The 16,924-nt window shown below is 46.4% G+C and overlaps 1 protein-coding gene across 1 annotated transcript in view; it reads right to left on the bottom strand.

Annotated features, from left to right (window-relative positions):
- Positions 1-16,924, bottom strand: part of Sorl1 (sortilin related receptor 1) — a 158,410-nt gene that overhangs the window by 64,204 nt on the left and 77,282 nt on the right. Inside the window, exons 13-21 of the mRNA XM_050120095.1 lie at positions 16,243-16,421; positions 13,963-14,149; positions 12,281-12,409; positions 11,720-11,805; positions 6,978-7,150; positions 5,173-5,304; positions 2,924-3,015; positions 1,069-1,315; positions 446-584 (exon numbers count right to left, since the gene is read on the bottom strand). Coding sequence (XP_049976052.1) covers positions 446-584; positions 1,069-1,315; positions 2,924-3,015; positions 5,173-5,304; positions 6,978-7,150; positions 11,720-11,805; positions 12,281-12,409; positions 13,963-14,149; positions 16,243-16,421 — 1,364 coding nt within the window. The remainder of the gene's footprint in view (positions 1-445; positions 585-1,068; positions 1,316-2,923; positions 3,016-5,172; positions 5,305-6,977; positions 7,151-11,719; positions 11,806-12,280; positions 12,410-13,962; positions 14,150-16,242; positions 16,422-16,924) is intronic.

Consider the following 16,924-nt stretch of genomic DNA (forward strand, 5'->3'; position numbering starts at 1 on the left):
CAAGGTGGGATTGTGAATGAAAACAGCACAGGTACACAAAGTGTGGCCACAGGGGTAAGTATGCTCAATGGGCAGTCAAGCATCTGAGCGCCCAGCACGCACCCCTCCTTGTGAATGTTCCAAACAGGGATTAAGCGCATGCTGGGCCTCTCACAGGGACCACCAGGAGCCCATACCACCCATCCGCGAGGAGCCAAGGGCAGGAAAAGGGTGCAATCACCCACCAAGGCCCAGCACTCCAGGCAGGCAGAACATGGCTGTCTTCCAGCTGTTTGTGTATCATTAGGAAAGAAATTAAGAAGTCATCAGGAAGAAATGAAATAATGTGCGTGTCGTCGTGACAACAGAGAGGCAAACTGCCAGATCTGCACGGAGCCGAGATGGCCCCCATGCAGCCCCTTCCTGGAGACCAAGTCTGGGGACACGGACGAGGGGGCTGTCTCACCAGCGTTCTTTCCTTTGTAGAAAATCTTCATGTCCATCAGGCCTGTGAGCTGGTTTGCTAGAATCTCCATCCGGGCTCCACTGTGTTTCGAAGCTCTGAAGATGCTCAACTGTGACCAGTCATCCCAGTATATTTCGTTCTAAAGAGAAAACCTTTGCCTGTTAGTCTTGTTCAGTGGCCCTTCTTTCAGGACACTTTACGAGGACAAGTGTCACTCCATGCCAGCACTATGTGGGCACAACAGATAACTACTGACTAACAGGCCTGGTCAAACTTTCACTCAAGTCCAACTGCCAGTGCCTTTACTGAAACCTCATCAACTACCCACCGGGGGGAAAATGGCCGAGAAGAGACTATCTAGTGTGCATTTAGTCAGATGCCAGTGAAGCACCTCAATCTAGGAACCCCAGCTTTCAGCCTGTTGAAATGTGAGCAGTGGTAGAAGCCTAGCACTCGTCCATGAAGGCTGGAGAAAAGTGAGTACAAATTTGGAAGAGAGTCAATTTCTAAGACATTGGACAAACTCTTTGCCAAGGCCCAACAGGCCCCAGATTTGCACCTCACCACCTTCTTCCCCTGCTCTGGCAGATGGCACGTGGGCACATGGCAGAAGAAGGAATCACCTTGAAGACAGCAATGGCATAAGGATGTGGGAGATTGTCCAGGATGACCGAACGCTGCTGGCCACTGAAAGTGATGCGCTCAATACAGTCCAGATATGCATCTGTCCAATAGATCCACTGGCTGTCCACAGCGATGCCGTTGGGCCACTTCACATCCTCCGACACGAGACGATAGGCAGCAGAGCCATCCATGTTGCTCCGGTAAATTCCAGGCTTCAGGTCTCCCCAGTCAGTCCAGAACATCACCCTGGTCAACGGAGGGATCACACAGTTTCATCAGAAGGAGACAGGAGATCATAGATTCTACTTCGAGAGGTAGTGGAATAATCAATAGAACAACCAACCTTGGAACAATCAGTATAACTATTACGTGTCATTACAATATTTGAGATTCATTCAGAAATTTATAATAGCTGAACTTGACTGAAAATTTTACCTACTGGAGTCCACCTATAATTACATTATCTCAGCACTATTCAAAGAAATGTACATATGTGTATATTAATCTGAATGCTAATTGGTAGAGGAAGTGTTATGTAATATTATACAACAGACTAAACCTATTGAAATGCCCCCCAAATGCTGTATACAAAGTACTTTGAAGCCTACACATTTGTATGTGCTATTTAATTTTTGTCGATAACACAAACTAGAATCATCTCAGAAGAAGCAACCTTGATCAAGGAACTGCCTCCATCAGACTGGCCTGGGGACGTGTCTGTGGGGATTATCTTGATTGATGATTAATCCAGACCACTGTGGGCAGTGCCAGCCATGGGCAGGTGGTCCTGGGTTATGTAAGAAAGCAGACAGAGAAAGCCACGGAGGGCAAACCAGAAAGTGTGGTCTCTGTTTCAGTTCCTGCTTCGGCTTCCTATAAGTAAAATAAACTCTTCCTCCCACCAAGTTAGTTTTGATCCATGTTTTTAACCCCAGCAACAGAAAGTAAGCTAGAATACTACCCGTGTTCTGATAAACTGTAGTCATTCAGTCCACATGTCCTTCGGCAGGCAGGAAATCCCAAACACCTATGATTCTATCTGATGTGATGTGCCATGTGTGTCACTAAGGGGCGCTAGCTATATTCAAAGATGGTGACTGAACACCAGCAAAAGCTACTCTGAAAAATACAACCAAAAAATTAACAGTGGCTATTATGTATGACTAATGGTGACTATTATGTAACAGTGATGTGATTACTTCCCTGGGATGTAGGAGGATGAAGGGTGAAGAACGAGAGCGGAGCAAACACAAGTTTCCTCTGAAGATCTTCTGTTCTCTCTTAATATCTTTATCCAACCCCATAGATTTCTTTTAGACTTTTCTTTTAAAAATAGTGCAAATTCTCCACCATAAGTACACCGGGAGAAGAAAGCTAACCCAGCATCTCCTTCTTAGCTATGTTTCCTATGACTGCAGAGATAATAAAAGGCAGTCATGCATACCCCAAGCACATATTAATTTTAAATAAGAAAACAAGCACATTCCGGGAGTTGGGTGTGTGAGAAAGACTGATTGAATTAAAGGTTTGTGAGATGCATGAAACTCAAAATTAAAAAAAGAATCCTTGCAATGTATCAGTGGCCTGCCTGGTTTACAAAGACTCTCTTCAATGTTACCTTGCCACACAGATGCGAGACATCCAGAGACCTTAGAAGAACAGAATGCTTGCTGATCAAATGTACATGGAGTTCCCGGACCACAACTACCAAGATATGGCTTCAAAGGCCTCAGTCAACCGGTTACCACCACCATGATCATGAGAGGCAGAAACTCTGTCACATGTTTGCACTCTCATGAGCATCTGTTGCAGCAGTGAGCACAACGCCAACTTCCCATGGAGGGACAAACTTACCCCTCTTGGGGTACAAGAACTAGAGCCCTGGGCCGGTCAAGCACAGAAGAATTGATGATCGTCAGTCGGAAGTCGCCATCTGGATTAGCTACCTGACGAAACAAAGGTGGGGTTGGGGGGAGATGGAGAGGGAACTGAGCCCCTCGCAAAGCCCACCTTGAGAAAGACCTCCACTGGGCTCCCCTGTAGTCACACCCTGCACACCCCCTCTGTGCCCTGCCTATGGGCACACCATGTATACCCCTTCTGTACCCTGCCTACAGATACACCCTGCACATACCTTTGTACCCTGCATATAGGCACACCATTTACACCCCTCCGTGCCCTGCCTATGGGCACATTGTGTACACCCTCTCTGTGCCCTGCCTATGGGCACACCCTGCACACTCCTTTTGTACCCTGCCTACAGATATACCCTGCCAACCCCCTCTGTGCCCTGTCTACAGGCACACCCTGCCAACCCCCTCTGTGCCCTGCCTACAGTACACCCTGCATACCCCTTTGTGCCCCCACCTACAGGCACACCCTAAATAACTCCTCTGTGCCCTGACTTACAGGCACACCCTACAAAAAACCTCTGTGCCCTGCCTACAGGCACACCCTCCACACTCCCTCTGTGCCTGAGTACTATTCTAGAACCACTGGGAAGCCTGCCTTGACTCCCAGTCAGAGGGCACAGATCATCTCCCTGGCTGAGAAAAATTTTCCCATGGGCTTAAAGAGAAGAAACTAGAAATGTGTGTTTCCTGACCCCAACCCAGGGCCTGATAACTTGCACAAAGGGAAGTGATGTGGTCCCTTCAGGTTCATGAAGCCCCATACAGATCATTCTTCCATGCTTGCATACAACCCACACACATTTTCCTGCAGACTTGAAACTACCCCTAGACCACCTACAATTCCTACAACAGGGTTGGCACTAAGTAAATGGGTGTTGCTGAGTTGTTCAGGAATGGGTGACAATATTTTCAATTCATGGATAGGAAAATACAGATTTGGAGTGCTGGCCTGTACCCAACCGCCAACACTACCCTATAGTAATTCTGCCAGTGTCCGGAGGAGACTCCCCTTCAGCATCAGGGTCATCTCAGAGGGTGGAAGCTTCCCCTTTCACTTCACCTCTCTCTACAACATCCGCTCCCCAGTCACACAATCCCATGCCTCGCTTCATGCTCTGAGCAGAAGCCATCTTCCTCAGGGCATGCTCCTTTATTTCACTTTGCTTTTTCCACTGAGCTAGTTTGTGTAGTTGTCAGTGGTTTCCATTTGTTATAAGACAAGATCTCTGTGTATCTCAGGCTGGACATTGAACTTGCTATGTAGCCCAGGCTGGATCAAAATCCTGATCCTCCTACCTCAGCCAAGTGCTGGAATTACAGGTATACACCATCATTCCAGTGCCATCAAACTTAAATTCAATCAGAGAGAGAATGTGTGTGCCCTTCCCTACACCTTGCTCACTGCACCACCAAACTTAAGAGCAGGCCTGGCACATCACCAAGGAGCACTCATTCAACGGCTAAGTAAATGAATCTTGCTCTCAACATTAAGAAAAATAAGTTTCAGGAAGTCCCTTGCTGCATGTCCCATAGCTGGCAGGATGATGCATGAGTCCAGGGCACCTCTCAAGTCTGTGTCTCCTTCTCACAATGTCACTTAGCTCTCTGCGTCTCTCTACTTTGTTTTTGTTTTTTTTTTTTCTCCAATTAACCTGCATGTCACAACTCCATACTGCATCAAAACAAAGAGCTGCTGGGCCAGGATTCCTGCCAGACCAGGGCACAGATGACTCTTCAACACAATACTCTGGGCAGTTTACACGCCCTTCATCATCCTCGTGTAACTGTGGCTCTACGAGGTGGAACAGGTTTCTGGGCAGCTAAGTAATAGATAGACATCAATAACGATAATGACAGAGTCATTGCTGCTTTAGGTAGTGATGGACTGTTATTATTATGAAGATTACAACACTATGAAATCGTCATCATTATTATTCTATGATCCTCCTGCTAGCTAAAATACAAACTCTTCTGAATCTTAAATGGCACCTTGAACTTTGCATCTTCACCTGGGTTCCTCTGAGATGACCCCCCTCTTCTCTCTTCAGAGGTTCAGCAAGCTGAGGCCCTGGAAATCCTGAGAAATTTCCAGGGTTACATGACACATTGCTTTCTGTTTTAGTGTCAAATCTGGCTCAAAGCCCTGCTGCTCCCCTGTTTGCTTAATGAAGAACACAGGAATACTCATACCTCGATCTTTTTAAAGCCAGCATCCACCCAGTACAGTAATTGGCTGAGGGGTTCAAAGGCCAAAGCCTCCACAGTCTCCAGGCCGGAACTGATGATCACCTCTTGCCCAGTGCTCCCATTCAAACAGAGACGCTGGGGAGAGAAAGCAGCAATCAACACTGTGAAGTGTGCAGTGGACTCAGGCGAGTCAGCCAGCCACACAGCGAGTAACCCTACCTTCGGATAGCTGGTTTGCTGAGGGCGTGAGGTTTTATAGGAAGAAATGTGTAGGTACAGAAGCTGGGTTAGATAGGAGAATCTTTAAGACCCTGCTTTAAACATAGTGACAGGCAGAATCTAATTGTTTCTCTTACTGAATGCTAGTATTATAAACACAGATTACTAAACTATGGACTGTCTTGGAGTAATGACCTTTCTATGGAGACATAGGAATCTGCTGTTTTGAAAACAAATGAAAAAAACAGACTGCCATTACTTTCTAATTCTCCTGTCTCCTTTCACAGTCTTTTATCTCTTGCAAGGTTCTTAGACATCAGGTATCATTGTTGAGACAATTATTCTCAGTGGTTTTCCCTAACCCCACCCCTCATAAAAAAAAAAACAACTTTATATTAGGCCAGGACTTTGCAACCAGGTAGAAAATGAGACAATATGATACAGTTCTCTTTTTGCCTTTTTTGAGCCTATGGCCTGCTTGCTGGATAAGATATCTACCACTGAGCTACATTCCCAGGTTCATTTGGGGATGGAAAAATGGCTCAGCAGTTTAAAGTACTTCCTGCTCATGCAGAAGGAAGCTCAGTTCTCAGCACTCAAATGGCCACTAGCCAAGAGTCTGTAACCACAGTTCCAGAAGAAACTTTTCCTGGCCTCCCCTGGCACCAGGCATGTAATGGTGCACAGACTTACATGCAGACAGAACACCCATACACATAAAGTAAAATTAAAAAAAAAAGAATCTTTAAAATGCATATATTTGAGTATATGACCATGTGTCTGATCTATGAATGGATTTTTAATATCTATATTCTTTTTTTGGGGGGGGGGGTTCGAGACAGGGTTTCTCCGTAGCTTTTGGTTCCTGTCCTGGAACTAGCTCTTGTAGACCAGGCTGGCCTCTAACTCACAGAGATCCACCCGCCTCTGCCTCCCGAGTGCTGGGATTAAAGGCGTGCGCCACCACCACCCAGCAATACCTATATTCTTCAGGGTGTGTGTGGTGTGGTGTGGTGTGTGTGTGTGTTGTTGTTGTTGTTGTTGTGATGGTGTAGTTGTTTTATTTTTGTGGTCCTGAAAGTTGAACCTGGAGCCTTGTGTATACTAGGTAAACACTGATCTACTCGACTGTATGTCTTCTGAGTATGTGGGCTGAAGCCATCCTCCCTCCCCACCTTGCTTCTCTGCATGCCCAAGTGCTTCCTGGTTCTTGTGAGTTCAGGAGACCTGGAGAGGGTAGTAATGTGAACTAAGGAGAACTGGAGTGTCACTACACTTTGACTTGGAGGGAAAGATGCTAAAGAGGAAGGTAGCAACTAACAATCACACATCGCTGGCCCCAGAACCTTCCCAGCAGGAAATCTGAGACCTGGATGCAATCAGGGATGCAGATTGGGGGCGTCCTTCATCTTTCTTATGGGACATAGCCAGGCAGAGGAAGAAAATTACAACAGAAAATTACCATTTCCATAGCAGCCCAGAAATGGGTTACTATGTGAAACCTCTTGCGGCTCACCTACTTAAGCCTCTCAGGACTGGGCAGTCAGAAGCCACAGTCTCAAGACCTAACCAAGGGCTGACAGACTCACCTGGATGGTGTCCAGCGCGAGATCGGACCAATACAGGCAGTTGTGTTCATAGTCAAAGTCCAAGGCCACAGCTGCCCTCAACCCTGAGAGAGGTAGCTGCTCCGTAGCTCCCGAGGCCAGGTCATAACGGTAGATGGACTTCCGCACAGCATAAAGGATGAACTCATTCTCTTCTGCAGACACAAAGCAACCATGATAGCCAAGGATGCTGAAGACTGCCTGGCAGGCCTGACCATCTTCCTTTTCACACACAAACCCCAACCCCACAAGAGGAAATAAAATGCAAGAGCTTAGGAATCTAGACTCAGGACACAGAACAACATCACATTTCTGACCCAGAAAGTGCATCTCTTTATCTGTGGGTGGTTACACAGAGAAGACAAAAATCTATTTCAACATCCATATTTCCGAGCTCTGCCTAATAGTCTTCGGTCACACTCATCAATGTAAGTGACAGGCTAATCCATATCATATCGTCTGACAGCCCCACAGCACCATTATCTTGGTGACGACTTGGTAACGTCTGAAGCCTTCTACCCAAGTGTCCCACCCAGTTTGTTCAGTCATACATACTATTCACAATGGCCCGTTGTGCTTTAGGCTGACCCGTTCCGTTTCCAAAGCAATAATGCATTTGCTCTGGAATGATTACAAAATGTTCCACAGAGTAATTACAGAAGTTCTGCTTCTGCTGAGCAAATGTTTACACAATGTACTTACTACGTACCAGGCATTGTTGAATCCTCCAAACCCCCGTGAGATTGAAGAATGAGTATGCATTCACTCAAGGACACACAGCTAGGAAGCTGTCTGAATTCAGAGTCTGTGTTTCTGCCTTCACACCACACTGCTCTGAATGGTGTAGACCCTCATGACGATGCTTTCTTAAGGCTAATGGAGGGTCAATGTGCTTCAGAGTGTTACCTAATGTCACACAACTGTAACTTAAGGTCTAATATTCTCTTTCTACTTAGAAGATAGCCCAGAAGGCACCAGGACCCTTCCACGGGAGTGCAGAGCAATGGGCATCTCTGTCTACAGCACACACAGAATCCTGGGACAGCTGAACATGGAGAAGTGTCTGAGGTTGGAAAGACTAGGAAGGACATGGAAGCCAAATGCCTGCCAGCCGTACTTCACCCTCAGCATCTCTTACAAAGCTCCATCAGCCACTGTCCACCTGTATCCTTTACAGTACCTTATGTAGCGATTAGATTTTAAAAGAACCCAGTCTAGAGATGCTGGGAAAAATGAAACCCCAGAGGAACTAGAAGGATGCCACTCAGAAGGGATGAGAAGTCTGGCCCATGTGGGTTCTTGAGCAAAACTAAAGCCAGTACTCAGACACCACTTGAGTCTGTTCCTGCAAATATTTGCTGCTTGTGTCATCTCTTCAAATAGACTAACAATAAAAATATCTTTAAAAAAATTTAAAGCATGCACTGATGCCATGCTGTGTGTGGGACATGTGGGCCCAAGATGCAGACATGAATCCTTGGCTTAATGCTCGAATTGGCTGTCTCCCCTCTCCAGCCTGCCCACCCCACTTTGTCTTTCTCTCATCCTGTCAATTCAATGAACTCACATACCCATGTAACCACCTGCTTTATAAAAGCCTCAATATTAGGCTGGCAAGGTGGCTCTGCAGGTAAAGGTACTTCCTGCCAAGCCTAATGTGGTGTAGGAGGTCCTTCTGTCTATGTGTTGCTTTCATATGTGTTGAATAAAGAAGCTGCCTTGCCTTTTGATAGGGCAGAACTTAGATAGGTGGAGTAGGCCGAACTGAATGCTGGGAAGATGGGCAGAATGGCAGACACCATGAAGCTCCTGCTTGAGACTGATGATGGTTAGAAACTTTCCTGGTAAGCCACAACCTCGTGGTGATACACAGATTATTACAAATGGGTTGAATCAAGATTTGAGAGTGCTAGAACTTATGGGCTAGGCAGTGTTTAAATGAATACAGTTTCTGTGTGGTTATTTCAGGTGAAAGCTAGCTGGGCGGGTGGGATGAAAAGCAGGCCCTCTCCTCCTCCCTTCAACACTAATGACCCATGTTCAATCCCCAGAAAACCCACACAGTAGAAGAACAGAATCAACTCCTAGGAATTGGCCTCTAACCTCTATACACATATATAACCCTCCTCCTCACTGCACATACACACAAATAAATGTGATTTTAAAATATTTTCAATATTGATAACACATTGAAAATGAAAATCCACTAAGTAAGAGTGGGCAGAGCACTTGTTTAATATGTGGAGAGTCCTGGGCTAATCCCCAGCACTGCCCCCCAAAGTTTTAAATAATAGATTAGTCTATCTAAATCTTGAGTAAGGTAAGTCTGCCTCTTTTTCCTCATTCTCACTATGTTTCAAAAATACCCGAGGTACCACCTCATGGGAGCTAATGTCATTCATTCCAAGGCTGGGGACAGGAGAACACAGGTCACAAGATGAAAGCCATGTGGCCAGTAGTGAATTTTCTGCCCCACATCTCTCCCCAGCACCCAGCACCTTCACTGCTCCTTTGGTTCTTCTAAGAACCCAGCGCCCTTCCAGCACGGTCGAAGACCAGAAGACCTTGCTTAGGAGGCAGGCACAGAGCAGCACACGATGCTTTCACGTGTGAGTCCTAACCAAGAAATGGAGCAGAGGCTTTGGCTGGAGCAGCCATGCATAAGTCCAGCCTAGGAAGATCCATTGTTACGGTAATCATAAAGAAGAAAAATTGCTGCATCTTAAAAATCCTTCCAGATGCCCACATTACCTCATCTTTGTAGATGTTATGGTTCCCATTAGGCCTACAAAATATCTTTTTTTTTCTCTGAGAACTTCCTTGCTTGCATTTCGGGAATGACCCATCCTAAAATGAGACTTTTCCATTTCATCCCCTGCTCCCTACTCTTCTATTGGAAGAGAAAATAGCTTTCTTGCCAGTTCTGATGGCTTTAAACAAACAATTATGTCCCTTGCTGAATTATCCCTGGAAGTATTTATGACAAAAGGATGTACTCCAGGCCCTTAAGAGCAATCACTCAAACCCTCCTCAACCAAGCCCTCATCACTGCGGCTCGCAAAGGGAACGTTCGAATATTATCTGTTCATTTGCAGGAATTCTGCTGAATTAGTGGTTCTTTTTACGTCTCCACAGTGAGGTATGTTAATTATTCGGGTAACGATAGAAGATTAAATTAAGGGCCTAATGAGCTTAGCATGAAAACACCCGGGCAAGCCGAAGAGCAGAAAGCTGGCAGCAGGCTGCCCTGTGCGGCCTGCCTGTGGAAGATGGAAGACGGTGTGTCTATATCATGACTCTCTGGGTGCTTGTGGCTCTTCCATCACAACAGCGCTGCTGATGGAAGCCAGGCCACTCACCTGCCCTTACTGACAAGCAGGAGCGTGATGAAGTCTCTGAGGAAGGAAGGAAGCCCTGATTGAATAAGACCTAGAAATAGTGAGGGAAGAAAAGAGGCCAAGCAATCCCTTTTTTATTTTTTGTGGTGTGTGTGTCTGTCTGTCTGTCTGTGTGTGTCTCTCTCTCTATCTCTCTCTCTGTGTATGTATGTGTGTGCATGTGTGTCTCTGTGTGTGTCTGTGTGTCTCTGTGTGTGTGTATGTGTATATATGTGTCTGTCTCTCTCTGTGTGTGTATGTGTGTCTGCCTCTCTCTCTCTCTGTGTATGTGTGTGTCTCTGTGTGTGTATGTGTGTGTGGTGCGCATGCACATGTGTATGTGTGCCCAGCTGAAGATCACATGTCCCACTCCATTGCTCTCAGTCTGACTCCCTAAAGACAGACTCCCTCACTCAAGCTGGAGCCCAGCTGGTCTCCAGCAAGCCCAGCAAACCTCCTGCCCCCCCCCGCCCCCATGCACAACACTGAGCTTACAGGCATGCACACAGTCGTGTCTAGCTTTTATTTTGGGAACTTGAACTCAGGTCCTCATGCCTGCATAGCAAGTGCTCTTGTCCACTAAGCCATGTGTCTAGCCCAATCACCTTTTTAAGGAATCGAATTTTGCACCTATATTACCAATAACTCACGTGACATCAGCACTAAACAGCTTAAAATGTGTTTGAAATACACTCATATCTTCATAACCTCTCCAAGAGGGTTTTTTCCTTTAGTAGGCATAGTAACAATGGGAAATAGGACTAACACTTAAAGACCATTTGGATCCTGGACCTTCAGGTCTGAATTTTAACACAGTCAATTACTAGATATATGACCTTAGAAGCATCTTTCCCTCTGAGCCTGCTTGCTTCCTCATATAGACACACATACAATAGTTCTTTTTGGAGCCAAGGATCTCTGCATCACTGGGCTGTAGAGACAAACTGCCAACACATGGACAAGTGAATTGAAATTCTAACAAAACTAAGATTTAGTATAAAATTAAGATAGACCACTTAGCTAGTTTAGAAGGAGCCTCAGTCTCTTATATTCAACTTTGACAAACCGAGAGACACACCAAGGCCTGTGACTATATCCCAATTCCCAGTGGTCAACATACAACAGACACCAAGTAGACTACCCACCCCCCAAGCCTGACCTGTCACCAAATATTTCCCATTCTTCCAAGGTGGGAGACTACATGTGAGTTTCATGTGCCTATTAAAGCTTAGAGAAGGGGCATCCATGATGCTTAAATTCTAAGAAAAGCCGCATGCCTAGGTAGGTGAGACCAGAATGACCCAACCAGCACTAGAGAAGGCAAAGCGAAGAAGCTGTCTGTCTTACCTGCCAAGGGACAGGGGACCAGCTCCCCTTCCAGCCGCGCTTCCACATCTCCTCCACTGCAAGTGTCCCCAGAAATCTTCCGATAGCTGTTACCCCCACCACCAAAACGAGAAGTCAGAAACACAAAGGGTACACATGGGTCATGGAGGTAACCCCAATTGAGCAAATACTCCTGGCCAAAGTCAGAAAGATGGTGTTAAGTCACCCTGAATCAGTGTTCCTTGTAATTATTTAGAGTGGCTAGATCTAGACAATCTAATACACTGCTTGGGGAAACACTTCAAAATATGTCTCTTCTATAAATGCCTCTGAAGATGTCTCCCCAGCTGAGGGTGACCTCAGCCTTGCAGAAAAGCTGGCAGACTGTGTTTTCTCACTGGGAATAGGAGACTCTGCAGACGCCATTAATTTAAAAAGCTGTCCAACCACCTGCAGTCTGTAACTTGGGGTTTGAGAATAAATTCACCTAAAGGGAGCAGGCAGAGACACATGATCCTCATAGCTCCCTCCTTCCCAGGCAGACCCTCGTAAGCCTGACTCAACCAATAGTGTGATACGTACCCTCTCGTTCTCCTGTATGTAGAACCCACTGGACAAGGCATAGGAGGACTGTAGGGCTTCCCAGAAAACTCAGGGTCTGGAACACAAACCTCTAAGGAGAGATCTTCACTGAGCTTGAAGCCAAAGTCACTGAAAAGGCAATTGGAGTTCATTTGGACATAGCCTTGGCACTTCAGAAACAACCTGCAACATCTAATCTCCACCTAGTACTTATAATTCTATGGGTGACTCCACGGGCCCTTTAAAGAACCCCCACTTAGTTATACTAAGCTACATCTGCATAAAAAAGCTGTGTATCAGAATCCCATCTGGAGAGTCACCGCTATATACCCTAAGCAGATGAAAAAATGATGCAAGCCATCATGCCAAAGGAAAATCTCATCTACTATCCAGTCTCGGGGCCTGTCTGTCCTTGGTTAGAAGGGAACGGCAGAGCTGAAGCTATAGCTCAGCTGGTACAGTGCCTGCCTAGCATGCACAAGGCCTTGGGTTCAATACCAGCACTAGGTGTGGAGTCAGTGAGTGGAGATGAGGTGGACAAGGTGACAGGAGGAAGTGGAGGCCCTGCAGGCGGGGGACCTCATTCTGTAGGCAGGAGGAGCCTCAAAGGTCTTTGGGGAGAGTTGAGCTGAGCACAGCTTAGCCGTAGCAGTTCCTGTTGTGGAGTACACAGTATATGGTCCCTTCTGTCAGGTGTGGCTAGAGCGTGGGCTTGCAGCGAGCTCAGAGCATTTGTTTCAGGGGCGGTTGAGGCACTAACTGCGTTTTGCCATCGGCACCATTGTACTCGGCCGGCTAAAGCCAGAGCCCTCTGATATATGCTAGACCAGAGGCTGAAAAAGGGCTCTGTGGTAAATGTTTTAGGCTTTGCACGCCACATGGTTCCAGGGGTGCTACTCAGCTATGCCTCTGGGAGCGCTCACAGATGAAGGAAAGACATCCTTGGTGAAGGGATCTGGTTGTGTTCCAGGAAACTCTGGTTTCATAAAAACAACCAACTAGATTTAGCCAAACACATATGGGTCTTGATAAAATATACACGCTGCCCCAGGTTTAAGCAGGCTCCAAGTGCTAGACCCTCCCTACCCCTTTGCATTCATTCTTATTTTAGCTTTCAACACGGGTGCCACCTGCATCTGAAATCTGTAGGGTATTTTGGAGCTAGCCTCCTCCAGAAGAGAAAGGTGACTGTACCAAGAAATAAAATTAAAACTAAGGAAAAAGTTCCTTGAGGAAATCAAACAAAGCTTTGGCTTTCTTCCCTCCTGGTTGCTATTTTGCTTTTCGAAAAAGAAATATAAAAGTCCTCCCCCACAAAACAAACAGAAGCTCAATCTCCTGGAAAAACTGGCCGGGCTGCTACGGGTCTGCTAGAACTTGTGTGGTACTTACTTCTGCTGGGTGCCGAGCCTTATTATAGGTCAGGAAACAAACTCTGACTATGAGTCCCTATAGAAATGACTGAAGCTTTGGGAAGCCACACCCCTACTGAACCGCATGGCTGTAGAACTAGAAGACAACCTAAGTAAAAAGTGCCTCACGACGTTCCTGACTCAGAAAGCATGCTAAGCGAATGCTATTCCCACCCTCGGAGAAAGAGAGCATGTTCTCCATCTTTTATCCTCACACTGCAGAGAAGATATGACTCAACTCAAAGTCCCGCTCATGGAGGAGGAACAAACCATTCATAGTCATCCCGGGTGCAGGAGCAGTTGGACACGACCACTGGCCGGTCAAAGTCTTCCCCGTTAAAGCAAGTTGCGTGGGGAGTCCTCCTTTTGAAGACTGTCTTGTGTCCTAGCAAACACTCGTTCCCGCGCTCATCAGACGGGGACCACAGCTTGTAGTCGTTTTCCGTGCAGGGAACCCCTGAGAACAGAGAAGGGCAGAGCAAAGCATCAGATCCAGGCTGTGCAGGGTTTCCTGTCTCCCTGCCCTCAACTCAGCCCTCCACTACTGGTGTCTCTGTGGCCACCCAGCAAGGGGAGAAGTCAAAGCTACGCAACTCTAGTTACCGTGTGCTGAGGATGGGCAGTACCCCCGAGAATGAAGACAATACCACTATAATTGTGGCGCTCGCCTGAGAAAGCCATGAAGATGCTAGGCACATATGACACCATTCAAACTTCTGAACCATAAAATTTGAGGCACGGGGGCGGGGGGGAATGATTGCTGCTGTTTATTTTGGTTGGTTTGTGCACTCTGTGTGTGTGCATGGGATTTGGGATTATTTTAAACTTATTTGCTGTGTGTATGTGTGTCCTGGCATCAGAGGACAGCTGTGGAGTGAGCTCTCTCCTTCCACCTTTACATGGGCTCCCAGGGTAGAACTCAGATCTCCAGGCTTGCATAGTAAACACAGTGTGATGCTGAACCATCTCACTGGCCCAGAGTTTTAGGTGGCTTGCTTGCATGTTATCAAAAAGAGGATCTATCTAGAGAATTTGGGTGAACCACAAACTCCTGATCCCCATGTCTCAACCTCCCCCAATACTGGAATTCTGGCATCTACCAATACTTAGATAAGTATCTAAATTATTAGGACAGCTGGCAGTTCCTTTCATAAATAGGTATCAGCGGTAGGATGGGGCAGGGGTGGGACCGAGCTCTCTCCTAGGGAAAAAGGACCCATTGGTAGGTGATGTCAGCATATCACTGACCCAACCTGTTTCCTTAGGATGAAGGCACATCTGAGTATGGGCTGAAGGCACTGAAGGATGCGTTTGCCCTACTTCATGGTACAGGATCTTTATGCACAGAGACTGGGAAATGACAAGATAACTTCACACTTATTCCACCAGCCCACATCCATTAAAAATGTCAGTTAGTGTGCCTATGGGAATTCTATGCTTATGTCTAGATTGGTGCCTTGGATCTTTTTTATGTGTGTCAGATTAAATACTACCCGAAGCTGATGCATACCTGTCAACACATTGCCATTCCAATTAGCAAAGAGTTATTAAAAACCCTGCCGTCTGTGAGGCAACAAAGAAACTCGGGAGGTGAAATAAAAATAAGCAAAGGAAAAGTCTGTATTTTCCAGAGCCTCACAACTAGGTGATGGAACACGAAACATAATTACAGACACAGCCATATAATTCAAGATGTGAGGGACACACTTATTTCGGAGCACAAAGAAGAGAGACACCGGGTGCTAGATCATGAGGTCAAGGTTGAAGGGGTGACAATAAGAAGACACAGGGGGCATTCTGGACGGCTAGAGTAATGTCAGCTAAGGGGAAGTGAGGGAGGGCAGAAGTCGATGTGGCCATAAGAGCCAGCGCTCAAGAGTCCATCAGGCCTCCCTGCTTAAGGATCTCAAGGGCACCAACAGAGCATATCTAGACTCCAGACAGCCTTCGAATGGCCCTGAATCAGTGCTATTTTTGGATCATGAAAGCTCCTGAAGACCCAGGTATTAGTCCCTGGCCCATGGCACTGTGGGTAAGTGGTGGGACTTTCTGGAAATGAGGCCTAGAGGAGTAAGGTCATTAAGGGTTTGATCTTAACAAACGCACTGGCATGCCACCCACTTCCTCCTCTTCTCTCTCTTTCTTTGTTTTCTGAAAACCAAAGGATAAGCAGACTTCTTCCTAGCACAGCCCAACATGAAAATGTCAAGGAACTATGGACCAAAACCAGGAGCCAAAATAATGTTTTCCGCCTTTTCCCTGATGGAGAGCTAATACAGACATACCACTGAATAGGTCTATCTAACCTTTCCTCCATCCATCCATCCATCCATCCATCCATCCACACTTTTAACAGATATATATCTAGATATACTACATTCCAGGTACTGTGCAAGGAAGCCAAGGCACCAAGAATATAAACAGTCCACTAAGAACTGAGTAAAACAGAAATCACCTGTGCCCTGGGTCTTTCACTCATTCACTTGAGCGTATCTCACCTAGTGAATCCAAAACTGAGGATTCTGCATCTAACCTGGGGCAATGACTTACCCAAGGCATCGGTGGCATTGACCTGCAGGATGAGCCAGCTGTGGACATTCTCCTTATTCGAGCCAAAGATGGTGAAAACGGTACTCTTCTCGCCAGGTTCTGTGAGAAGTCCATACACAAACACAGGCTTCTCGGAGAAGACGAACGTCTTCCAGGTCTCCCCTTCATTCGTGCTATACCTGCCCAATGTGAGCAAAGAGAGCCTTGAGGTTACAGTCCTGGAAGGCAGGCCTCAGTTTCCACAGGCATCACTAGTGACCACAACCAGCACTCCATTAAGAGGAAATGACCACCTGGTCATGACAGAGAAAGGGCAACTTTATGATTGTGCCAGAAAAGCAAGGGAGTGTTAGGGACAAATCCTGTCACCTGGAAAGAATACAAGAACTGGGGTGTCACACAGTGCTAGGTTCAGCCTCCAACATCCCCCAAAAGACACAGGAACTAGCTGACAGGACTATGAACAGCAAGAGTTAAGGAAATTTTAACACAGAAGAGAAGGATGATGGTAACGTGACATAGTGAATAAAGGTAGAACATGAGAGGGAGGGAGGGAGGGAGAACATCCCCCAAAAGACACAGGAACTAGCTGACAGGACTATGAACAGCAAGAGTTAAGGAAATTTTAACACAGAAGAGAAGGATGATGGTAACGTGACATAGTGAATAAAGGTAGAACATG

This window comes from Alexandromys fortis, unplaced genomic scaffold, assembly GCF_014885135.2.
Source record: "Alexandromys fortis isolate MF-2015 unplaced genomic scaffold, M_Fortis_MF-2015_v1.1 scaffold_190, whole genome shotgun sequence".
Taxonomy (NCBI): Eukaryota; Metazoa; Chordata; class Mammalia; order Rodentia; family Cricetidae; genus Alexandromys; species Alexandromys fortis.